A 27,121-nucleotide genomic window follows, 5' to 3' on the forward strand; every position below is an offset into this window, starting at 1 on the left:
GGACTCTGGTGCGCTGCTAAGCCACAGATATGGGCTTTCAACACCAGTCCGGCTGTGATTGCACCCCCTTGGAATTCCTTGGTACGAGTTCACTCCCAGTCCTGATTATCAGCTCATTTCACAGTGATTACATTTTTGTGTGAGTGATTGTAGAGTTATTCTAGTGAGGAGTCAATTTGAGCAATATATTCCTAGCCAAGCTGGGATATAAAGCTGCTGCCTCATTAACTGTTTTTAAATTGTTACAGTATTTCTAATATTCATGATTCAGGTGGTATTATCCTTTATTTTGTTGATTTAAAAAACATTTTTTGCCGTCATCCTCAGTTCTTGTTTCCCCCTTTGTATTACATTGTTTTATGCACGAGATTGGCCTTAGTCCTTCTTTCAGTCTACTTCCTATCTGGTTTTAAAGTTGAGCTCCTTATGTGATTTTCTGTGCTCTTTTATTCTTTTCCTACCTTCATCAGTATTGTATTAAGTTCACCTGTTCCTTATTACTTTACCCTTCTTGTGTTTAGTTGGCTGCTGTAGCTCGAGTCTTTATCAGGTCATCATTTTTGTATACCTCGTCATTTCTCTTTGTTTTCCTGAATTAATTTTTTGCTCATATAAGGTGTTTTTTCTGCCACCACTCTCCAGCTTTTTCCATCATTTCCTGTCTACTTATTTTCTCCACTGAGCAATATATCTCAACCTGACATCCAACAACCAACCTGAAAGTCAGTTTTTTTTAAAGTGAATATCAACTGCCTTTCTTACCTTTGAAGCAGTGAAAAACTCTTGAAACAGCTCTGAAAACAGGTCACAGCAGGTTAAAAAGAAATGTTTTTAAGATTAAGATACAGTAAATAAGGACTATTTGAGGCAGGAGTAAAAATCTTCAGCTGTAAACTATCACGTTTCTGACTTGGACCTGGACTCAAAGGACACAAAAGGTATAAAAGTTTCACAGGTTTATTGATGGGTTGGGGGTAAACGAAATTTTCTGCAAGATTTCTCGCCAAAGGAAAAATTCACAGATGGCTTCTTACAGAATTCTCCGTCAGGGAAGCTCAGAAATAAATATGTCTGCACAAAAGCCAAAACTATCACAGCATGTCCAACAGCGTAGCATCAGCTGAGAACTTTCTTCATCCTCAAGTAAAAAGAGGTAACAGTCAATTTCACACAGGTGAGCTAATTGACAACAGTTTCCATGTGCGTCATCCAGGAGCACAGGGACACATGGAGGAAACCTCACCCTGAAACAAACTTGCAGAGAAAATTCATGCACACTCACACACACAAGCGCACGTGCACATACAGACAGGAGAGAAAGACAAAACAAAGAGAAGAATCAGATAGAAAATGGCATGTCATTACAGGAGGACCAGAGGACCTTGACAAAAAGCATGCCGGTCTGATTTTAAGATGTTCTCAGTAAAGTACACTGGCTGGGCCACATGCTGAATTATGGATTTAGGCCTCACTCAGCTCGCAGCTGAATGTGAAAAACGACAAGGAGCTCACATTTTAGGCGCTGAAGCCAGAGTGGTTTTGATAAATTGAGTCTAGTAATAATTGTATTTTCCAAAGTAAGGTGCTCTTCAATTTGAAAAACACCCTGTGAAAAATGTCCATATGTTTCACAGGCAATAAGGGTGTTGTAAATAATGCAAAAAACGCTCAAGTAATGTATTCGAGGTTTAACAAGAGAATTACATGCTTTAATGGAGGCATTGGTCATGCTCACAAAAAACTCCATACTTCTCTTTTCGGTTCACATACAACAGCTCTTGTGATTTTTTAGCAGTTTGTTTCAGAGTAGCATCAGCCTGAAGTGTTAATATAGTGCCCATATCATGATCTCGGTTTCCATTTCACAATAATTCCTCCATCATTTTAATAAATGACAGCAGACATTGTGGGCTGCTGGCTTTATCCCAGTGTAATCATGTTCTGAAATACCATGAAAGGTGACTCATCTGCTGTAATACTTTTTCAGTTGCTCAGAGCTCCAGGTTTGGAGCATGTTACAGACAGGTTTAGTGTCTCTGTGTGATGTGCTTGGAAAGAAGTGGTTCCTAAAATGGTAAGCCTGTCATAAATCTGACCTCTATAAAGCTCAAAATGCAAACCTTTTATGAAGGTGTTACAGGCCACAGAGGTGCTGATGCTGTTCTTTGAGCTTCTTGGCATTTAGAACGTATTCTGCTGGGAGTCGCTCTGCTTTTTCTTTTGTTGCTGATGTTACCTGTGCAGTCCTGATTTAGAGCAGGTTCCTCCTGAGACCAGAGAGACTGAGTCATATAATTTGTGTTCCTGCAGATCACTAATATGGGCAGATGGGGGGGAAAAAAAAAGACAAAGCAGATACTTCTGATACAAAATTAAAAAGCAGAGGGAAGAGGGAACAATAATTTATTTATTTTACCACAACAAAGCAATGTATGTAAACCTTTCTGTTCTACACTGATTTTTGCCTCTTTGAAACTGTAAGTTGTCCCATGCTGTTTTATGAACCCACATATTCAGTCAAGCACTAATAGTAGTTTAAAACCAGTAAGTGCTGCAGGTTGGCTGCCCTTCTATGACTTGCTGCTGCAGCTGGATGCGCAACAAATACATCAAAGGTAACATGTTTCTCTTTCATGTGGTGTTCTCATTATTTTACCCAGTGCCTATGTAAAAGAATCCATGCAAAAACAATGGACTATCAACAGGGGGCGCCAACAACCTAACAACAAGACCCTCTGCTCTGGAGTTAAGTTTTTTTTTTACATCGTACAAATGAAATACAGTAAGTTATCAATGTATACAATGAGAAATCTTTGCATCCATGGTATTTGTGTGTTTTAAGGGGTGGTGGGTTTACTTTATTGGCCCATGCTATCAGCCTCCCTGGTTTCATTTCAAGCCAAACTCATTAAAGACTTTTAATGAGTGTGAGCTGACTCAGCAGGTCAGAATGGCACCGCATGACTTTGGTGATAAGAATGAGTGTATGTGTGTGTTTTTGTGTTACAGTGATACTCACCTAAGAACTTTCAAGTATCATACACTCATCCTCTGCAGGCCTGACAGAAGACCTTTAAACAGGCACTTTTTTGTCACAGAGCATTTAGCTGACTATACCAAACCAATGTACTTTAAATATCAAAACATTTATAATGACATTAAAGAAATTTGAACTAGTGTAACTGTTAAGCAGTCGACAGATTTTAAACATTTTAGTGGTTTGTGTTCTTTTTTTAACACTAGTGACAAAAAAGTGCATATTTTTATTTATTTTTGATTAATTTGGAGTACTGTTTATTCAAGGTGTCTCAAATCTGGATTTGCTGCAGTAACTGAGCTAAAACGTAGTGGAGTACAAACATGTTACTATTTACTCAAATTACACCTAAATGATAAAGGTTTCATTTAGAATTTTGTACAATGCTAATTCTACCTTTAAATATTCTAAATCAGTGTTTGAGGTGGTGTATAAATTTGTGCATGTGTGCACAATTTACTTTTTTACACAGATGAAATCAAAGTGCCAAATCTTTAACTTGAGGACGTTTTCATCAATATTAAAAGAACTACAGAACTGCTCTTTTACTACAAGTGTTTAGTTGGACACTCCATACCATCTTCCAAGCATGGCAGTGCATCTGCTATGGTTTAGTCACTGATATTCTCTGATGATTTCACTGTCGACGGAAACAACAGGACGTGCAGCTATATGAGTGAAGAGAAAGAAGATGATTATCACCCAGTCTCTGCGAAAGACACAGATCCCCCCACACATTAGGTGGTTGCAGTGAACTGAAGTCTGTGTGTCCAAAGTCCAACAAAAAATTTCAAGCGTGAGGCTTTAGTTTGACCGGCTCATCACATCTGCATCTGTCCAATTACTTTTGAGAACCAAACCACTCTCACTATTACTTCTTTTATACTCAAGCAGTGATGATTCTGGTGCCCAATACAGAACCTTCTATACATTTCCACTGCATGTTTCTATTACCAGCTTTTTCACAGAAGCACAGCACAAGATATTTGTTAAGCTCACAGTTTTTTTTGGTTTTTTTTGGAATCCCTGTTGTTAGTGATTTTGGGAAGGGCTGCCACCCAGCAATGATTTACAGATGTAGCCTGGGGATGCTGTTCTTTCCACGCAAATTGCCTAACTTTTACTACATAATGGTGTATGCTTGATTCTGAAGGCTGTCTCAAGAATGTGTGCTGTATAAAGCACCAAGGCAGATCTGGCTCCTCAGCAGAAGCAGATAGCAGATAAACGCTATCTGAGATGCATCTGCCCCTTTGAGCTGTTCCATCTACTGTTCACTGAAACCTCATTAGAAGTATTCTCAATGAAAAAGGGGCTGTCAAGAAGCCATCTTTAAGCAAGGGAGAAAAGGCTGATATATGCCAAATTACACAAGAAATACAACAATAATCAGCGGAAACAGTGATGAATCTAAATGAGAAAATATTAGTTCAGTGTGCACAGAGGATTCAGGAGAGAGGTACAACAATGAGTGTCCACAGCCATCGGTAAAACATGGTCGAGGCTCTGGCGTTGGGGTGCATGGGAGCTTAATGTTGGGAAATTGATGGAATTTTGATGGCAACAGCTTTACTTTCAGCATGACAATCACCTAAAAAAAACGCTGCCAATGCATTAAATGCATCCCTGGGTAGAAAAGCACATTAGGGAACACTATAAGTTATGGATTAGCCTCCCCAGAACCAGGAGCTCCACGTTGTTGAAGCAGCGTGGAATCATCTTGACAGAGAACGGAGCAAAAGAAGTAACATTTAAAGAATAACTTCACTATATGTAAGTGGAGAAATGTCGTACGGCACAGCAGCGTATCTAACAGGGAATGAACACACAAGTCTGAGATGTGTGTGTTTGAGATCAGTGGTGTCCCCTACATTCCTGTGCTTCTGACTCACTTAATGACTCTAGCAGGAAAAACATGCACCATTTACCTTTTTACTGTGATCCTATCAACAGTCCCACCTGTCCCCTTTTTGAACATGTGTGTGGCCGTGATTCAGTTACAAGAGGAGACAGGCGAACATATACAGACACAAATACCAGGAAGGGCATCCAGTACAAACACACGAGTAAAAGAGGGTTTAAATTAGCCTGCTGTTGACTTTAGATGGGATTAATAAGAAGGAGTGGACAAGTTGACTTACAGATTAGGGATAATGTGTTTGTTACCATATAGGTAATTCTCAGATTTGTGTTTTAGAAAAAATATTAATAGCAGTTGGCAGCTGTGAAAGGTCGTTGGTTCGATTCCAGTTGGAGACACAAAACTCTGCAGAATTGTTTCAGGAAGGGCATCCAGTGGAAAACTCTGCAAAGTCAAAACATGCAGAGCTTCGCCCCTGGTGAAAAAGGGTGCATATACTTAAAAGCATGCTTTTAAGCCAATAAATGTCTTTCAATCAGTCGGTTAACATGCATTCATTTGGGAAGGCTTACACACAGAGAAAAGCACGGCCTCAGTCAGAAAAACCCAGTGGCATTAAAGGCAGCAGAGTGAGTGAACAGGGATGAAAGACAAGACAAGCCTGGTGCAGCAGGAGTGAGATGAATGCTTAGAGTGAGATGCAGAGGCAGACATATGTCATGCTTGCATTAGCTGGGGATTAACATGGCTTTTTATTAGGATAATTTAAAGCCTTAGGGAAAAGAAAATAGAACAAGCCAGCTAGGATACCTGCATCACGTCCATGTTCTCCTGGTGTCTTGGAAATTTCCACCATAGCTGTCTTCCTCTTTGTCTATATCGACTTTTAGGTTTGAGAAAAAAAAATGGTGGTCTTATAACTGAAATAGGTAAAAAAAGAGACAGTTATACCATCCTAGTATAGACTGACTTAATGGGACTCAGTGAAATGTATCAACATTTATAAACATTTAACGTTGTATAACTTTGATGATTTTCAACTTGTCCTTATTATACGATGATTTCTAATTATAGGCTAGAGCAGGGGTCGGCAACCCTAGGCACGCGTGCCACAGCTGGCACGCGAAGGGTTAACTGATGGCACGACCATAGCTGGACTGGCCATCGGGCATACTGGGCATTTGCTCGGTGACTTTTTTTTCTTTCTAACGGTATAAACAATGAAAGGTGGTGGATTGGCCAGATGCTGGCCGGTGTGTAAAAATAACTCGGTTGTTTGGTGGTGGCTATGGCAGCTTCCACAGATTCAGTACCATTAGCAAGTGGTGGAGGCCAGCAGGTGGATGAGAGAAAGGGGAGGCAGGAGGAGGAGAGACCCGAGGCAGCCGCCAGTCCGAGTGTCAGGTGAACTGAACTTCAGGTAAGAAGTTATGACCTGCAGTCTATCTGTGTCAGATATAATGCAAGTTTAGGTGGAGTTTATTTTCGTTGTGCTGACTTTTTACAGTCAGTTACAATAACTCGTACTGCCTGAGCTAGCATGACGGAGTTTCTATACAGCTGTTCAGTTGCTATGATGTTACTGATAGTGAACTTTATTTTATTCATAAGGTTAGTTAGTAGAGTTGCCAACCATCCCGTAAAAACACGGAATCGTCCCGCATTAAGAGAAAATATTACTTGTTTCGTGTTGAGGTGAAAAGGAACAGTTTGTCCCGGACTTCAGCTAGAATGGAAAAAGACACAAAGCTGGATTGATCCTGTCTCTTTACGCTGCACAGCTACTTCTTCTTCTCTCATTCTCTCTCTCTCTCTCTCTCTCTCTCTCTCCTGTTGCTACTTCAGTCATGAAACTGATCCATGATCAGCTGATCGGCTTTTCTCTCTTGTTTGTTTATCGCCCACTTTGCACCAGAAAGAGGAAACCGGCAGATGTCGCGCTAAACAACAGCAGCGCATTTAAGCTTGATCAGCTGTTGCTAGAATTTATTTAATATTCATTTCTAGTATCAGCTGATGTTTGCTGGAGCCACAGCTGTAAAAGCTGCTGGTCATGATATCGGTTTGAATATGTGGTGAGAGGGAAACATGAGGATGAAACCAGGAGATGTCCTTACTGAATCATCAGAGCTGAACAGGTGATGGAGAAACAGGTTTACCTTTTAGGTGACATGAATGAGTTGAAGGGAAGTAATGAACTGTTTTGCCAGGGGGGCAGGTAGGGCATTAACAGGGAAAGGGGGGCACAAAGAAATACTTTCTTATTCTCATTTAAAATCTCTCACTTTTAATAAATAATAATCTGAAGCTTACAACCAAAGTTTTTATCTGACGTAAAATGTATAGAAATCATACATATAACATCAAAGCAGCTGGAATCCATAGCTGTGCGTGTTCATGGAGCTGCATTTTCACCTGCTGGACATCACTACCTGACAAGTTTAACCGTCTTCAGAACATTGCAGAGGCCTTATTGACAGTATTTGGCTCTACATATCTGTGTGAGCAGATTTTCTCTCACATGTGTCCTCAGGTAGCCGTCTGAATGCTGGACACTTGGAGACCTGTGTCTCTGAGTGGGAGACCAGAGATCAGAGTGTATTAACAAACATGCCATTTTGACCCAGTTTATTTTTCTTATCATTGTTGTGAGGAGACCATAAATAGCATTTGCATTTTCTGTTGTACAGTTCATTTGCTGTTATGGAGTTCTTGTTATGGATAAAAAGTGTCTTTTTTTGTTGCAAAACAGCTGATAACTATTCGCTGATAGCTGCCAACATCTGCGAACAAATACAATTCTATAAAGTTGTTCTATATAGTGTGTAACTGTTAATATAGAGCGTTATTAAATGTATTGCTAATGCAATCATATGGCACATTGACTTCTGAGGAAATTTTAAATGGCACTCGCCATCAGAAAGGTTGCCGACCCCTGGGCTAGATAAAGAAAAACCCAAAACTTTACAACATGTAAGCTGTTAAGCAAACGTAGGTCCTGCTGTTTCTGTATAATTGATAGATGGTCATAATAATACTATTAAATCAGTGATTTAAGCTATAATCTTATCCCTGATTTCAACAAACATGAAATGCATAAACACACAATAGGACTAAACTGCTTACTCGGTAAAAATCCACAGTGGCATATTACAACAGATTGTGTGACTCATCTTACTAAAGAAAAACTTTAAACCACACCTTCTACCTTGTTGCTGTAGGCCTTAAAAAGTCGCACATATTACTTTCAACAAGTACGTTTGTTTGAAACAAATTAATCAAAGTTTCACCATCAAGCCCACACAGTGTCACTGAGTGCATTCAGTGCAGTAAAGACCCTGAAGGCCACGGCACCTTAATGTATCTTGCAAAGATGAAGGAATGCTTTTCTTTTGTTTTTCTTCACACTGTAACACATTGTGTTTGTGCGCGTGGGCCACCATGTTCTTATTCATTTACACCGTTGCATCCTAGCATTTTCAATGCAGCATTATAAATACTGTAGTCACAATATTGCATATATACAATAAAAAGTTAATGTTTTGTAAGAAAAATACGCTTTTTTTTTTTTTGCAAAAGAAAATGGTTAGGTTTGATCAATAACATAATTTTTGGGGCACAAGTAGTATTTTCAAATGACATTTGCAAAGGTATCTAAAGACATCCCAAAAAGTTGGTTCTGTTCATCTGGAGGTAGCGTTTTTAGTTGGAGAAAACGTGTCACCACTCATCCAAGTCACTTCTGTCTTAGCAGCCTGCAGGTTTCTCCACCCTTATAAACAGTACATTTGCTCAATGACTGAAACAAGCACCACTAGTGAACACTGAGCTGTGAGGTCAGTTCCTTGATCTGAACACAGTTTAGATCAACACAGTTAATAATGTTAGAAACATGGCAGCAGCTTCACACAGTCATCAACCACACGTACAAGAAATTCAATAATATATATGAAAAAAAAAAAAGAACAATAATCATGAAATGCATATCCATTCATTCTGACTTTGACCTCAAAGGCTAGTATAGTATAGTTTATTTTGCATCTGCAGAGATTTATGGATTCTAATATGAATACAAACATTAATTAAGAACTTGTCTGATTCATTGGACTCAGAAATGGTAAAATACAGCTGAAAACCCTTTTCAGTCCAAACCTTGTTCACCTAATCACACACTTACCCACAAATAGTTTGACTTGCAGTCTGTAGTAGCCAAGCTTTGAACCGCTAACCTTTACCTCTTCAGTCATTTCCACCCCACAACTTAAAAGTGACAGTTAACAGTAAAAACCAAGAAAATGTTGCTTAAGTCAGCACACAATTCACAGTAAAAGAATACAGATTAGATCGAATTTACTTTTGTCAAACACCAGCAACAACCTTTTCATCTCTTGAAGATGCTCCCAGTAAAACAGGTTTGTGACTCTTGGACTGAGACTATTTGCTGTGTAACGGCACAAAACTACCCAGTCCTGAAAGTCAAGCTGTCACCTCAGTTAGACAGAGAGAGAAGGGGGAAAGTCTAGACTAGGTATATAAAATGAGTGAACGAAAAGAGGGAAGCTAGAGTTGAGGGGTCAGAGGTCACGTACAGGCAGTGGAAACAAAAAAGGGTGAATGTCAGAACAAAGGCAGTAATTGAAGGCAGGCACTGTATCACTCTCACACAGTTTGAGAACAACTATTCTGTCTGTGCCTAACTAAGGATCATTTAAAAAAACAAAACAAAACTTCAAACAGGTTTCCTCAAATATGCGTACAGTGTGTGATTTCACCAACAATACCTTTATTGTTCATTGTGGAAGGATTTTTGACTCAGTAGCAGCTGCATGTTGGCTACACATGGAAAGCATGATGCAGCAGTACCCTGCGTAGTAATTACAGTTCTCTATGGTTGTTTTATGTTCACCTCAAAGGACGGTTTGTTCAGTAAAAAAAAAAAAGCATGGCCAACTCAACGGTAAGCAAAGGACGTAAAGAAGAGTAAATGAATTCTGATAATATAGCTTTATTACACTGACAGAATTCAACTGACATTACATAGGAACATGTACCTTCAGGATTTTTTGTATAGACGAATTCATACACACACACACACACACACACACACACACACGCACGCACGCACGCACACACAGAACAGACAGTGTTAAAAACAAACAAAGCATCAGAAAATCACATGATCTAAGAGACAGCAGTCTTTGAGTTTTGTGAGGCGGCTCCAGTTTGTACAACATTCTATATCGTTTTCAAGATGATTTACCAGCAATGAAGCTAAACGAGCATCCACACAGACCCACAACGAATCCACACGTCTCTGTCTGTATTTACCTAACGGCAGTGGTTCATATACAAGTGGTTTTAATCATTGTTTGTGGCATGATTCACTCACCCCTGGTCACCCCAGCGAAGAAGAGGCTCATCATCAATACAAAAATATAGTACAGCAATTTTCTTGTCATAGCAAACATTCATAACTGTCCATTAATGGCCCAATCATATCAGCGGCCATTCAGATTTTTTTTTTTTTTAAACAACAACGTACAAGCAAAAAACAAAACTCTGCTACATATAGCAATGTTAAAATGGACACTGACCACATGAGTGAAGTTTTAGCCCATTGGTGACAAATTACTCGAAGTGAGAGCTAACCAATTTAAAAATCAAACTGCTGCATTTCTGACAATCTGGTTTTCTTTTTTCAGGAAACCATTTAATTCCATTAATTTCAGCACACCGTATAATTCAAATTCAAGTTGTATATTCCAGTATAACACAAAAAGAAGTCATTTCTTGTTATATAATGGTCATCACAAATGTCACCACTTGGATTTAGGGACTTGAGTAAATTACAATGGCAAACTGATGCAGCAATACGTTTTTATACATTTGACTAACTGGCACATTCAAACAGAACATTTAAAATAGTGTTAGCCCAGCCTCTGTCCAGGCTGTACCCTGCCTCTTGCTCTAGCTGGGAGAGAAGCTTTGAGGCAGGTACCAATGTTCAATGCTTCTGTTCATATATATATATACAGTATACTCAGAAATACAACCTAAAGATATAATACTGGGGCTGTTGTTGTTGTTGTGTATTCCACAAACACAACTTGCACAGAGACAAAACCCGACCATTTCTTGAGCTGCGATGCTACTCTGCTACATATCCTGCACAGTGTGGTGAGAGAACTGCATCTCCGAACCCATGCTCTCCAGAATAAACAGAAAGAAAAGGATGAAAAATTTCTACAATTCTTCAAGTATCTTGTTCTTGCATTACAGACTGTAAAAAAACAAAACAAAAAAACCCCAATTTATACTGGGTTCTACACAGCAATACCAATATGTTGGTAATAAGCTAATATTAGCTTATAACATCGGTCCAGCATCATATTGGTCTGACTCTAATTTTTATATTGTGCTGAAATGAATAGAAGTAAATGGAATGAAATATCAAACCCTGTCACATGCTTCTCAGAAAGTCTAAATTGTACATCATTTGTAGTCAAGAGGCAACAGATTTTTTCAAATACACGGGTAGGGTTGTTAAACATCAAAACAGAGCGATCATAAAAGAATATACAGCGGTCAGTTACAGTCAGATAAAATGACAGTCCTGTTTTGAGGCCAGACAAACACAGGGACTCTTTGAAGTGCGATAACTTGAGATTCTTCCGAGCACAACAAAAATTTTAAAAGTTATTCAAGGGATCAAAATATGAGCTTTGATTGAATGAATTAAATGTGAGATAAAAAACCTTGTGGCTGCGAACCCGTTTTATCAGCTACACTGTACACAGTTTTTCTGTCAATAAAATGCAAGCCGTACGAAACAGATGCTCGACATACAGTAAGCAACAACAACAAAACTCCCTGGACTTGCACGGTTCTCATTTATTACTCTTACTTCCAAGAAAACATCAAAGTGAGCTGCATTTTTATTTATTTATTTTTTGATATATAAGTTTCAAGTTGAAAAAAAAAAAGGCTTTTATTTCACCACCAGAAACATCTGGGGATTCCCCACAGGTGAAACACATTTCTGAAAGGGGAATTTTTACCCATCAGAAAGCTAGTGGTCCAAAGACAATTACACAAATAAAGCATCCAGTGATCTGCACACAGGCAGCAGAATTTGTACACATCCCACTGTACACTTACACACTGCCACTAACCTCCAGTATGCCTCAGTTTACACACCCGAGGCAGAAAACCCATCAGAGCACAGGCTAGATTGTCTCTCAGGTAACATGAAGTCATGTTTACGGTTTGTGGAGGTGTGACTTTTATATATAACATGACTACGTGGCCATTTGTCACTCATTCACATTACAGATGCAGTAAAGGTCTGAGCCACATCCACTCATTGAAGCACATGCCACCCACAGAGGAGTAGAAAGCTACCCTGGTTTGTGTGTGGGTGCATCAGTCACTGAGATGTGCTTCTTCGATGGCCGTTTTGTCTACCGGAAATCTCCAAGGAGGCATTGTAGTTGTCTTGTACACGATGGAGGACGTTTGACCTCTTGCTCCTCTGGGTCAATGAAAGGTCAGAAAAGATTGACAAAAGTTGAAAAGGTCAGCCCTAAAGTTCTTGGAGGCCACTGTCATTTGGTGACGCTTGAGAAGGTCAAAGGGCCACAATCAATGCACAGTGAGTGAAAGGTCTGTTTTCCCTCAGCATGCAGTGTCCAGTGTTTGGCAAATACATACAGTAGTTCTCAAACAGAGTCTTCATCACCTCACCTTTTCTTCCTTGCTTCATCCCTCCTTCCGAGTCTCATCCATCATCCATCATCCGCTCCCTTTTCCCTTTTCAGGTGCAGCAGTCTTGGGCCACCTGACAGAAGAGTGGGGAGCGGGATGGCAGGGAAGTGGATGTTGAAGGCTCAGAGGAGGATGAGGAGGAGGAAACGGTGGAGGAGAGGAGGGAGGGGTAGGGGCTCATCTTGTCTATGTTGACGTACGTGGTGTTGAGCAGGACGTAGTGCTCGCCGCTGAAACTGGAGAAGATGGCAGAGATGCGGGAAACCAGCTCAGAGAATGAGGGCCGTCGTTCAGGCTTTGGGTGCCAACACTCGATCATGACCGTGTAGCTAAAAGCAGAGAAGAGAGACATTAAATCATGATGAAGGCAGGACATTACCATGTGGTTACACCTGTACACTGTACAGTGATTTGGCAAAATGTTTGAAATGTCAAAAGCTAGCATCTGAGATGTAGAGTGTAAAGACTTAAAAGCTGCTGTATTGATGTGGGTATATTATATGTAATTGCTCCTCTCTAAGAAGTCTTTGTTTATGTGGCTTCTGAAATAACTTGCACAGCAGTAGAGCCTGACTGACTCAGGATTTCTAGGGTGAAAAGAAATCTATGTATGTATGTTTGTTATATGTATAAGCTATGTGATGGACAAGATATCAAAACAGCCCACAGGACCTTTCTGATTGTTTTTATTTATACATATGTCTGTAAGAGGCCAAAATTCACTCATAATATCCGCCATGATATGATGTAATGGTTGGGCTCTACAAAAGAGGAAAATTAATTTACACTAATTGGAGACAAATGCTTACTTTACAAATTCTCTAAAGTTGTTTTTTTTTTTTTTTTGAAGAAGTGCCAATTTAGAAAACCAGTGTATGAGGGCAGCCCAAAAAAATTGCGCAAACACAAACACTTAGTGATTGTTCTGCACCGAGTCTGATTGCTGTTTATTTATGTCCATTAGCGACGAGGCATTTCTTTCTACAAACACGAGAGGTGAATTCTTGGTCACGGGAAACGTGAACTGTGTAGCCCCTGCTACAAAAAAAGCATTAGAAGGTGTTTGTAATGTTTGATATTTCTGTAATATAAATAGATATTGTAAACACATCTTTTTGGGCGGACAAATCACGTGATCTGTTGTTATGTGGCCCGGGAAATAAGTGGTGGGCTCCCAGCAATCCTAGCAGTTTAGTCAGTTCTGGAGATCTTGAATGTGACTTTGGTTAAGTTATTGCATATTTTTTCTTGGTGTAATGACTTTATTTATTATATTGTAGCTCTAAAATATCCATTTTTATTATTTTGCACCAAAGCAAAATAACCATAAAACCCCCCAAAACAATTTAATGTTAAGACTTGAGGAACTAACACCTCCTTATTAACGAGTCTGCCATAATCTGGGACCCAAAACATCCTGTGAACACTCGTGGATGAAACATTGCACAAATATTTGCAGATGTGCATCATCTCCTGACGTCTGTTTAATTTATAGCTTGGGAAATTTGGGCCTCTGCCTCCTCACCTGAACACTCCCATTCCCCTCTAACGTCCACACACACTATGCACCTTATGATGTTATCTGGGATGTATGAGATCATTCTTGGCATTTGCTTCACAGGCCAGAGTTTAATGGATAAGAGCAAGTGTTAAGTGAGCTTCGCTGAAAATGACTGAGTTTAAAAAAATAAAAAAAAGGATTTTCTTTTGTTATTTTAAGAGTTTCAGGTAAGTTTGCTTGAAACAGTCTAAACAGTCCTGGTTTGACAAGTGATTGGCAGCAGTTCCAATGTGAACTGTTCCAAAGAAAACTGGAAAAACTCGACTGTGTCAAGAGAAGAGGTTTTCTTAACACTTCCAGTAACTCTTTCACTAATGGGTCAGCACTTCACATACCACAGCAACAAGTGCTCAGCAATCAGAATCAAGAAGCCTTTAGAAAAGAAATGTTGTACTCGCACTGGTTTTCCCATTTAAATTAACTTCTGCATACTGTATGTGCGCACACTCACAGGGCATCAGGGCAGAACTCAGGCTGCAGCAGCCTCCTCCCCTGCAGGAGGAACACCGTGATGTCGAAGGAGTTCACATCAGAATACGGCGGAGCTCCGCGGGTCATGAGTTCCCATAGCAATACGCCAAAAGACCACTACATGGAGAGAGTTTCATTGTTATCCCTTTAATGACATACTTGTTGTTCTGATGTAAACAGTTAAACACTGCTAAAAAGTCCTCACCACGTCTGATTTGGTGGTAAACTTGTGCGTCTGCAGACTCTCCAGAGCCATCCATTTAACGGGCAGCTTGACTCCACTCTTGTTGTGAACGCTGTAATACTCTTTGTCATAAACATCTCTGGCCAGGCCGAAGTCTGCCACCTTTACTGTGTAGCTCTCATCCAGCCTGTCGGGGAAAACAGGAAATGCCTTTTTTACTTCATTTTAACAATTAACTTATTACTATACTAATTATAGTATTATAGTACTATTTTCTTTGACTATTTTCTACTTGCCATTGCTATAAGGTATTCTACTCTTTATTGCTCTCTTGATTCTGTCTCTTCCCACCTGTATTTACTTCTATTTTCTGCTGTGTTGTGCCTTTTTATATTTAAAACACCATCACTTGATGCTAAATGAGTAAATGCCAGCTCACATGCAGTTCCTGGCAGCCAGGTCTCGGTGGACAAACTTCTTGCTGGCCAGATACTCCATCCCTCTGGCCACCTGCAGCCCAAAGCCCATCAGGTCCTTAACTGTTGGGTTCTGGAAGAATCAATTACAGTCACCTTGTTGCACATCATCAAACTTGTGAAATGTGTCTTGAAATGAACTAAAGTTCTGGTGCAGAAATTTGCAACATGCTTATATGTGGGCCCTTACATGTCCCTCATCACGGATGAAGTTGCGCAGGTCGCCGTGTTTCATATACGGAAGAACCACCAGGGGTGAGCCCTCTGGCGGAAGGCAGATACCCAACAGGGAGAGAACGTTGGGGTGGCTGAAGTCCTTCATGATGATCCCCTCCTTCAGGAACTGAGACACCTCTTCCAAGTCTGTGATGCCTGATAAGAAAAAAATAAGTTGACATCATTTTCATGTTAGCTTAGTTAGTTTTTGACTTTTATCATGAAACATTTCTAAAATTCCCCCCGTAAAGTCAAAATAAAATACAGTTAAAGGGGACCTATTATGGTTTTCTTTTTTAAATTATGAATACAGCCGTTCATCCCCACCCATCTTATGATCAACCCTTCTGTTTGAACTGGGCAGCCAATGAGAAGAAAGTTGGCTTAAGGGGAGAGGAGCTAAAATAGCTTATTTCACACTAAAAACGTGAATTTAGTTGCTGCATCAAGGCCCAGAATAAAATAAAAAGATTAAGGGGCTGAATTGGCCCTCTTTAAATGTTTTCTTTGTTTATGAACATTTGACATTTGGAAACTGGCAGGAATGATAATTGTATGATAAGGTGCAACTCTCCTGTCATGATTTCAGTGGGAAGCCCTTCCTTAGATACCTTTGGGGAAAGAGAATGCTGATAGAAACCCATCTAAGAAAACACCCTCCCTGAAGATTCACCCCAGACTTGACCCATTCCCATTTGCCAATTGCATCCCTGCTTCTGGTGTCTTGCACTTTAGCCCTGCTGACTTTGCTATAATCTAGTTAGAAATGGAAGCTCTTTAGCCTTCAGCTGAGGTTAGACCCCAAAGGCAGAAAGAGAAGACATTTGATTTCAGTTTTGATTCTCAAGTTTTTCTGTGAGGAGAATGTCTCTATTACATAAACTACTCGTGCTTGTCATAAAACATATTTGCCATTCAACTAGATATCATAGTAACAGCTACATTAGGATAAAGGAATCAGTTTGAGCTACTGACTGCAACAAAATTGAATTGCACGTTCACTACAATTGTCCTACCACTGAAAATTATCCTACTACCTCTTATCCTACCATCCTACTGTGGTTTGTGTCCCCCAGCAGCTGCACAGGTCCTTTCCCCATATTGTTCCTGCATCAATCTCCCTTGCTGCAACTGACAGGTTACACGATTAGCCGGGACCCTAATGCTGTCCTCACTATCGAATGCTCATTCATCACCATCATTTCAAGCCTGAAAAGGATTCAGGCTTCTGATGAGATGAGATCTTTAATGCCATTGGGAGCGCGGTGATATCATACAATAAGTATGCAATATAATATAACTAGATGAATGATTGAATAACTGTAGCTGGATGCAAATCCGTTTTGACAACAACAGTGTCTTTAGTCTGTGTGTGCCGGGTGAAGGAGGGGTCATGATGCATTTTAACCAGGGAAGCCTCAGTTTGCACACACCTGACTCTTATTTATTAATTACATTTACTTGGAGTGAGATTTTCAGAGTGAGACACATGGTTATGCTCCTTGGAGCACTCCAATGGCATTTGTTTACATACTGTACATATTTTCTGAATTAGGCTCTTGAGGCCTAAATATTGGGTTAAAAGTCACAAAAGTGGTTGTCTTTTTACCTGGATAAAGCACTGTGGTAACTTTGAGTGAACCCATAAGCTGGTTGGGAGCAGGTTAAACTACTCTATCCAAACTCTGTGTCATATTGTCAGAGAGTGTATTAATTAGGTGATGCAGAAGATTGATCCGGAGTCCATCTGCTTCAAAATTTTACGTTGTGCATTCAGAGGTGTTCTTCTAGGTTGTAACGAGTGGTTATTTGAGTTACTGTTGCCTCAGCTTGAAGCAATCTGGCCATTCTTTTCTGACTTCTGACAACAAAATGACATTTTCCCCACCGCCCCATTGTTTCTTTTTTGGTTCATTCACTGAAAAGGTTGTGTAGTTGCTGATTACACATTTGCATTAATGAGCAGCAGAGGTATTCCTAATGAAGTGGTTTTGGTGTATATGTGTGTATTTGTATATAAGTTCATTGAAATGCAGGCACCTTATTCAAGCTTAAGGATAGCTGATAAAGAACATAGTAACGGTGAGGTGAGAAACAGTACCATTGGTTTAATAATTTAAAAAATGTGCAATTAAATATTTCACTTATCACTATTGGAAAGAAAACACTATAGAAAGAAATAAAAAACTGAAAGACCCTCCACCCGCCAAAAAACACCATCAAACACCGCTAAAACCAAAGCTAACACACTGATGAAAAAAAAACCCTGTACTTACGGTTCAGGGACTTGACGGCACAGTGTAGCTTCTGCCCGTCTGGCTCAAGCAGCGTTCCGTGAAAAACACAGCCGAAATGGCCTGCAGGTTACAACACGACGTACAGCATTAGTCAGTCATCATCGGGGAAATGAAAACCTCGTGTTTAAACCTGTAAAGGACTAACAAATAGCACTTCTTTACCCCACACAAATGACAGTGATAAATGGGATGCAACACTTTCAGGTCCAATGACAATAGGATCCAGCTGTGATGGAGGCCACACCATTAGTGGTAATAGATCTGTTACCACTGTGCCATAAAACAATGATTTAATCACAAACTTGGCTAGAAAACAGTTAAGAGTTTGTTAAGGTCATGCTTCTATAATGGGTTACTGGAACCCTTGAGGCCCAAGCTGACATAAAATTTGACGATCCTACTTTTCACCGTGACTCAGAAACATAACAAAAGCATGAAGGTGAAATTTGGCGGTCCATCAAAGCAAACTGAGACAAGCAGATTCCAATTGCTTGCGCGCGTGTCTGTGAATGTAATTTAGGTCAGATATTCTGCTTCATGGCTTGATGTACTCATAGATTCAGTCGGTAAACCGCAGTTTCTAAATCTTACCCATAAATGGACACCGCCCACCCCAACTAAATTAGCCACTTAGCATTCATCGATCAATGAATATCATGGTTTAAATAAGCCTTTGTCTCGAAAGAATGATTTTAGCCATGTGCACCCTTTTAATCGGCCTCACAGCAGTACCAGGAATAACAAACATGTCTGTCCTCTGCATACATACAAAAATGAAATTTTGGTGCAACAGCATCGAGGTGACTTGATTGATCCATGGAGAAAAAAAAAAGAAGAAATAGCCTCTCTCGTGTGTTTCACACTCGAAACAGCAAATTCACCATCACACTAAACCTTAGACCTCCAAGTAACTCAGTATTCATTAGTACCCTGTATAAGCTCATAACCAGTGCCAAACCCGCTTGAGTTATTATACATTTTATTGAATTATAACTCTGCTTTAAGACATGAAGGCCTGCCCCAGACGGGGAGGGGTGCAGGAATTAAATAAGCGCGGCGTGCTTCTATCACGTCCTTGCAGATGGCTGGTGTTGGATTACAACTCTCAACAATGGATCCTGGGAATACTAGCTGTGAACAAATCATCCTACGCCACTTTGAAAAACTCCAGCCACCAAATCCAGACTTCAGGGGATAATTCAGCCAAGGGGGCAGAGGGCTGTTGTGGGTGACACGGAGGGGTTTGGGTCTTTTTCTCCTCTTGAAACTGAATTTGATCTGCGACTGTGAGCCGCCTACTTAAATGTCACCATGTGAAGTGATTTTGTGTCTGCATGTCAGGGTTGCGGTTTGATAATGCAGGCAATTAAAACCTTTGTGGGTAACTTTAACTTTTGTATAGCTTAACATAAATCCTAAATATATTCTTGCGTTACAACAACCACAATCTTGAAAATTGCTCATAATTTTTTTTACAGTATTATTTCTCTATTTCAGAAAAACAGGTTTAAGTTACACATGTGTATAGAAATGTTGAGATTGGTGAATGCTAAATGGACTGTGATGTCTATACGCTGATGGAACATAAAGGTAAATAAACACATCTCAATAGAAGACAACCTTGAACCTTACTAAAAAAGTATACATAGATGCAATAGAGTGAATGTTTTATAACAGAGCTAATTGGAGAGTGGTGTAATGGTGCAGTGGTTAGCACTCTCACAGCAAAAGGCTTCTGTGTCTGGACCTAAAAGTAAAGTAAAGTAATGAAACGTAATGTAGAGCTGAGTACATATATAACATAATGGAACTTAGCTAAATGGAACATAGCCTATTGTAACGTACCGTGGCGTAATGTAATGTAGCATAACGTAACATAGCGTAGCATAATGGATGTAACATAACAAAATGTAAATCCAAAACTGTTCAGTTCTTGTTACGACTGACAAAAACAAGTCAATCTCCACAAACTTCCTGTTAAAAGAACCACATAATACAAATTTAGATTGTGTTACTTTGGCTGTGTTCATCTTGTATATATCTGGGTGTTAATTTGTGACCGACCACAAAGGCATAGCAAATGGATTGATTTTTATGCCTCGAGTCCAGATACTTTTTTATTTTCTCTATAAATGCAAACTGACACTGGACCAAGACTGCGAGATTATAAACACTGGCGCTGTTTTGAGGTCAATTTAATCACCCTTGTATTGTGTATATTATATATAGTGTGCACTATTTCATCAGAGTGCACAATTTAGGCATGCTGTACAACACTAACAACAGTTCATTTTGATTTCAGGTTAGTGCTTTTGGTGAGTACTTAATTATCACTGCATTTTTGAATGGTCACAATGATAATGCATGCTCATTTCCAGCTGCGGAAAACAGCTGAAATGAATCAATCTATCATTACTTTTCCTTTCCTTGCATCAATGCAAGGAAAGGAACACATCCTTTATGTGTTCATTAAAAGATTTGACACAGCAGTTTGCACTAGATCTTCATACACAACAGTTTCTACACAATGAAATGTTTGCACCTCTGCCGATGACCTGGTTGAGATGGAGAAGCAGCCGCTCCCTGGCGATCACCACGTGCTGCACTTCAGTCAGTAGGTCTGGGTGGAGGCAGGATGGGTCGATGTGGACCGGCGCCATTAGCAGGGGTGATACCAAATCGCCATCCATCCCCATTCCCATCCCCAGACCCATCCCTATCCCACCTCCTAAGGCACCCAGTCTGGGAGACAGCAGTTCCCCATTGCCCCCATAAATAGGAGGAGCTGCTCGGCATGTCTCGGGCCTGTCGGTGCCCTGATCTGGAGAAGCAAGGGACATGGTAGGGTCAGAGGTCAGTGACTGTATCAGCAGTGCCTCGAGATGTCAAATTGCAATATATGATCAGAGAAGGATAGCTATGAAGGCAGAAAGAAACTTAAGACTGTAATTGAGGTCGACAGAGGTGGAAAAACAAAGGTTTTCTTCAATGATTATAGTAGAAGGAAAATGAATTCCAAACTACCCACATTTTATTTAAAAGCCAGAACAAAAAACAGCCAAACGGAGTGGGCACAGCTGTTAAGCTCAGCTACTGATCCTACAACCAAACCTCCTCCTACAACCTGTCCCTGCGGGCAAGCTTTAGTTCATTAGTAAGTCTATCTTCTTAGATTTTAAGCCTTTCAAGTCACATTTTAGCAGCTGGAAAATAACTTTGACCATGACACTAAATATCATGATACAAGCCTCTCACAGCCTGAGGATGCAAACTGAGAGAACAAAAAACACAGTTTTAGAACCACAGTTTTGCCTGATGGTCAACAACTCTACAATCATCCACCAATTGTGTTGGCTGTGTGTTAGAAACAGGCCATGGTGACAGATTAAGAGGTGACTACTGAAAATGATAATTGCTTAAAATTAATGTGTTTGGAATGGTAATCTGTATCATGATAATACTTTTAAATTATTTGATTTTTATAGATAATAACTAATCAAATCAAATGCATTATCAAAGAATCAATCACAAACCAACTCTTTAGAGCTCTTAAATCTCCCGAAATAAAAAGACTAGACACAAATGGTTAATTACCTGTCTGTTTCTAGTGCTACAAAGAAAGCGTTTCTGCGGAGCAATAAAATGCCTCCTTGAAATGGACAAAAGTGCTTAATTCATCAAGGCAAGGGTTGTTAATTCACAGCATGTACAGTAAGGCATGCATGGCTAGCATTAGCGTTTAGCCCCACGGTGAGGGAAGCAGAGTAGATAGGAGGGAGAAAGGTGGAGTAGGAGAAGAGGTTGACAGGTGGGGAGGGGCTTATCTGGTTGACGTACCCTCCAGCAGGGTTGTTCTATAGTCGACTGACTCGTGGGAGACCATTTCGTTAGTGGGGCTGACACTCCTCGCGTTAGCCAGCCTGTCCAGATGCTGGATGTGACCCCGGCCATCATACCACACCTCAGACAGATCTAGAGACAAAGGGCAACGGGATGTAGAAAATGTAATGGAAAATTCAGTGGAATGGAAGGACGAGGAAGGACAGAAGGAGAGTAAAGATGGGTGTGTGGGGGTGGGTGGACAGGAGGGAGGTAGAGACGAATTACTGAGAAAGGCGAAGCATTTCCACCAGTGCGCCCCTCAGACAAACTTTTAAACGTCAAACCGACCAGGCAAAATGAAACCCAGCAGACACACATGCACACAGGTTAGAAGAAACACACTGAAGTTCATTTGCAATTATGTATTATATATGCAAATTATTAACACTTTTCTTAAATCATTGGTGAGCTGCTGCAATCTAATCAAACATTTTCAAGGAAAATGGCATTCTGGTCATTTAATAAACTGTCCGGATTTGTGAGTACATGTCATAATTAAAATAACATTTTGGAGCAGATAACCTTAAAAATAATGGTGTTATGGTGATATCAAATGGCTCTAAGCCTCAAAACCCAGAGTGTCATGGGCTCTGTGACCCTCTTTGGTCTTACCATCAATGTGTTTGTTCTTCTTCCACATCAGCAGCGATCCCAGCAGCAGCAACAGCAGGCTGACGCACACGCAGCCCACAACGAGGCCCGTGTAGTCCTGCTCCTGTGCCAGCGTCACCTTGCCAAGATGTCTGATGGAGTCTGCCTGACGCCACTGAAAATGGTTCATGGGATAAACAATATGATCAAACTGTCACTCACTAGAGGCCCCACTTTGTGCACTTTGTTTACTTTAAACAGTTTACACTTAATTAATTTAAAACTTTCTAATAAATATTACTTTCAGTATGACAATTAAAGTGGACATTTTTTCTCAAACAGTTACATGCTGGAAGAACGATGTAGCAGTGTTGGTGAGCAGCAGTGTTACCACTGTAAGTGTAATCGAGTTCCTGACATTTCAAATTGGAGACAGGGCTCATTATGCATAGTTTTTGTATGAATACAGCCTTTCTCACCATGTCTCAAGTTATCTTCCTGAAATAGCCTTGCAGCCCTTGCTCTATTGACAAATAGTTTTGCATTTATGTCATCATAAGAAGCAGGCATGTGTTTTCTCTTGTGTTGGCTCTGCTCTTTACTCTTTTGGGGTTTATTAACACACCTGACCATGAGGTTGACGAGCATTTTAAACGATAATTAAGTACCACTGGGTTGACTGATTTCCTGTACACGTTTTCACAGTTCTAGCAATTGCTTGAGGTAGCACCTCATTGTTCTGTGTTTCTACGACAAAGTGGGACCATTTAGGTCTTCGAAGGATGCTTTTACTGTATTTCTTAGTATAAAAGAAACGTTAAATGATCTGGGAGTGCTGTGATTACTTGAGCTGTAAGTGATACACTTCTGCAGAGTAACAACCTAACAAAAGATGAAAAAACTCATGACCTCTGCAGCCCAACACTGCTGGTGTGTGTGGACTGGAAACCACTGAAGGATCTGCTTCTAAATGTTAAACATGATCCCTCATCTTAAGCTTATTACAAATTAACTTTCCTACAGCTGCATAGGGTCATTTTTCTAATACTTATAGACTGCACTATGGTGTCTGTAGGAAGAAGCTTGAATAATAATGACTATCATAGCAGACATGATACATATGCAATGTCATGCATGCATATATGGCCATGCATGCCACAAAAGCTTTTAAAAACGTGAAGCTGGCACTCAGTCACTCACACACACACACACACACACACACACACACACACACACACACACACACACACACACACACACAGTCTGTTGCCACAGTCTGCAGCCAGATTACATCAGTGATATTGCTTCTGCCATTATTAGGTTCTGTGGAAATGAGGTTTCCACTGCTGCTTGCTGCTGCAGATGGGATGATGTGTGTGTGTGTTTGTGAGTGTGCGTGCCTGTCTGTCTGTGTGTGTAAATGAGACTGTCTGGACATGTCTGAAGGTAGGGGATATATGAATGCGAATATGTGTAAGTGTGTGTGTATGTGTGCGTGTGTTGCTGTCTGAAGGCTTGTGGCGCTAAAGGATATTGGCTGACCCTCCCCTGAGATAAAAGCTTTCCTCTGAAGTCCAGTTCACAAGTCAACAGTGATGAGCTAGATAGCTTTCGGTCTGGAGGCGAGTGGATGTTATCTCTAAGGATGACATGAAGAGGTCTATAGCTCAGCAAATTATATTAGTTTGCATCACAAGAGCGGGCATTTCTAAATCTACTATGATGATTGAAGGGCTGTTGGCTACAACGAAAAACACTCAAATTCTCGAGAAACAAATAATTGAGTTGTACTTTCTAAAATCTGTCGAGTAAGAACCTTAATGTGCCATATGATCATGGTGTGATATATGTTACTTTTATATCGAACAACATCACTTTTACGACACTTTGCAGTGTTGCAGGTTCATTTTCCAGCTAAAAATAGAAACTAAATATCTGCAAAATAATTCTGGACAGATTGTGGTCAGGTGCATACTGTTTTCTTTAACAATCCTGCATGTCAGGATAAAAACCAAACCTTGAAGTCCAAAGAACTACATGAGAAATTGCAGTTGAAATTGAAGGACAACAGTCATCAGGCAGTTGCATAAAACTCTAATAGGACTGTTCATCATCCAGCCAATACCACCACTGTAATGAAGCATGGGGATAGTAGCATCATGCTATAGGTTGATTCTCAACAGCACAAGCAGGGAGACAGGTCAGACGTGAGGGAAGGATGAATGCGGCCAAATAAAGAGAGATCATACGACTTGAAACTGTGGCCATGACAACACTGGAGTACCTTATCCAGACTTATGCCACAGAACATTTGTTGAAAGACATGATGTGACAGACTGATAGAGTTCAAGTCCAAACACAGTTGTGCAAAGCCTGCAGACTTACCCAAGAACATGCCAAAGGAGCCTCAAAAATGTATCAATTAAGAATCTGATATTTAAAAATGCAACATTTTTAATATGACCAAAACTCAGTGAGCACACTGGAGTGTATAGTAGGAGCAGAAGTGACCTCAGTGCTGATGTATATTCAAGTGACAAGACAGCTGGTGTTTGAGGCTGTTCACTCAACACACTGTGTAAAAGACTCTTTCTGAGCTGTTTTTTATTAGGGACTGCATTAGAGCAGACTTATTGAAGTTTCCTGTAAATGATCTGGAACACTGAAGGAATGTAGCGTTTCCCATGAGTCCTCCCAGCAGACAATGGACTAATGGCAAAATGGTGTGGTTAAAGCCAACTGATGGCTTCTACAGCGATGCTAATTTTCATTTTATAATTTCTGTTATTACTGCTTCTACTAATAAATAATAATAATGATAATAAATGATATAAAAAACAACTTAAACCTGAGTTAATTTGTATTAAAACAAAATGAAATGTAAATAAAATACTAATGGAAACAAAAAAAAAGCTGCACATAATCTCTCCATCTTTCATCAGAATATATTACTGCTCTGTGGCGAGTCACCCTCGTTTCCTTCAGAAGCAGGTGCTGTTATATGATATGATACCTTTTATTGCTGAAATTCCTCCTGTGAGCCCAATAATACAAACAGAGGGGAGCTTTCATAAAAATGCACCACAAGTGGTTTTATGGGCTTTTGTTGTATCAAATCTATTCACCTCAGAATAGCTTTTAGAATTGTTTCATCATCCTCGGGCATTTGTGCAGGTAGAATCAGGGTTATGACCAGTAAGTAGCTGGTTTGTTACAACCAACATACTTCTTTATCTCTGGCCAATATTTCACTGGATGAGTGAGACAGGTCACGGCACCGTGCATTGTCTTTAAGGAAATGAATACAGACTGAAACATTTAGCTTGCTATTACTAGCAAGGCGGGGTTATGTGTAAGTCTGGTGTGTGGATGCATGTTTGTGTTGAACTCAGTGAAAAAAAGGTTTTATTAACTGAGGTGTTAACTGACTGTTGGACACTTTGAGTGGAGGTATAGAGATGTGCTGCCAGTGTACTTATACACGGTGTGGTTTCTCTACTTTTCTGCACTTGTGTCTAAATTTTTAATTCTAGGATTTTTGTAGGTTCATCCATCCATCCATCCTCGAGCCTATCCCAGCTGTCATAGGGTGAGAGGCGAGGTACACCCTGGACAGGTCGCCAGTCTGTCGCAGGGCTAACACACAACCATTCATGCTCACATTCACTCACGCATTCACACCTATGGGCAATTTGGATTAATCAATTAACCTATCCCCACAAACTGCATGTCTTGCATGCATGTTTTGTAGGTTTTAGGGACTAATGTGTAAGTGTTTATTTTTTGTTTTTTGACCATCGAAAAAACTAAAATCTGGCACATAGGGCTGGTAATAAACAGAATATAAATATCATTTTTATTGTTTTTATTCAAACTAAAACTTGATTCCATATTTGTGAAGCCATAACAACATCAGTCTCTTAGTGCCTGTATAGTGCACATTTTTCTCACCTCCACCTGCAGCTCCTTGGCTGTGGCAACCTGTAGCTCAGTGGGTACGATGCACTGCAGAGTGTTTCCGACTAGAGTCAGACTCTCACAGCTGTGGTTGGAAACGGTGAGGACCTGACACTTCATTGCTTCCCTGTCCATCCGATCGCCCTGCAGTAGGGAGAACAGGGTTGGAAAGAGAGAAAAGAAGGATTAAGGAGGGAGCGAGAATAGGAAAAAGAAATGACATTTAAGATCAAAATTTTCCAAAGGTTGGTCAACTTGAAGATTGACGTAGGACTCAACAACATTGCACCATACTTTAATACTAAGATAAAGAAAGGTTTACATATTTAATTAGCATTAATCAGTTCTAGTAACTTAATTTTACAGTTCTCTTGTGCAGTTGCAGAACTAATTCTCTCGCCTGGAGCCAAATTTCGGAGGCAAATTCATGGCTTTTTTTGAGGGCATACTGGAATTTGTAAGCAGAAGGCACCGAAACCAGAGGAAAGCATGCCAAAGCAAATGAGATGCATCCTTCTTCTTCACAAAGTTAATGATGACTCATAGTGATTTAAACCAGTGAACACAAACTGGACATCTTATTGGAGCTGATGAGATTAAGACAGAGCAACTGTCTAGGGTTCTAGCTGCGTGAACCCTAGTGGGATGACAACAAACACCCCACTGAGATATGACTGGAGGCACACGCAGCTGCTCACCACGTGAGTGTGAGTGTGTTTAACTGAGTTAGTGAGCATGTGCTCTTTGACGGAAAGCTGTGAGAAAATATTAGCGCTTAATTGGCTCTTCTGGCTCCACTCATTTCCTACTCTAGGATTCTGTTG

The 27,121-nt window shown here is 40.2% G+C and overlaps 1 protein-coding gene across 2 annotated transcripts in view; it reads right to left on the reverse strand.

The window, feature by feature from the left end:
• Positions 1 to 10,014: 10,014 nt before the first annotated feature.
• met (MET proto-oncogene, receptor tyrosine kinase) overlaps positions 10,015 to 27,121 on the reverse strand; it is a 65,571-nt gene continuing 48,464 nt past the window's right edge. Inside the window, exons 12-21 of one of the 2 annotated variants that reach the window (XM_005751142.1) lie at positions 26,292 to 26,441; positions 22,362 to 22,515; positions 21,705 to 21,839; positions 20,410 to 20,688; positions 17,847 to 17,927; positions 15,545 to 15,726; positions 15,318 to 15,427; positions 14,900 to 15,065; positions 14,675 to 14,811; positions 10,015 to 12,991 (exon numbers count right to left, since the gene is read on the reverse strand). In XM_005751142.1, the coding sequence (XP_005751199.1) occupies positions 12,712 to 12,991; positions 14,675 to 14,811; positions 14,900 to 15,065; positions 15,318 to 15,427; positions 15,545 to 15,726; positions 17,847 to 17,927; positions 20,410 to 20,688; positions 21,705 to 21,839; positions 22,362 to 22,515; positions 26,292 to 26,441 (1,674 nt within the window). In that variant the 3' untranslated portion in view covers positions 10,015 to 12,711. The remainder of the gene's footprint in view (positions 12,992 to 14,674; positions 14,812 to 14,899; positions 15,066 to 15,317; positions 15,428 to 15,544; positions 15,727 to 17,846; positions 17,928 to 20,409; positions 20,689 to 21,704; positions 21,840 to 22,361; positions 22,516 to 26,291; positions 26,442 to 27,121) is intronic. The other variant, XM_005751143.1, reaches the window with a different exon arrangement.

This window comes from Pundamilia nyererei, unplaced genomic scaffold, assembly GCF_000239375.1.
Source record: "Pundamilia nyererei isolate P.nyererei 1_Seehausen unplaced genomic scaffold, PunNye1.0 scaffold00301, whole genome shotgun sequence".
NCBI classification, from domain to species: Eukaryota; Metazoa; Chordata; class Actinopteri; order Cichliformes; family Cichlidae; genus Pundamilia; species Pundamilia nyererei.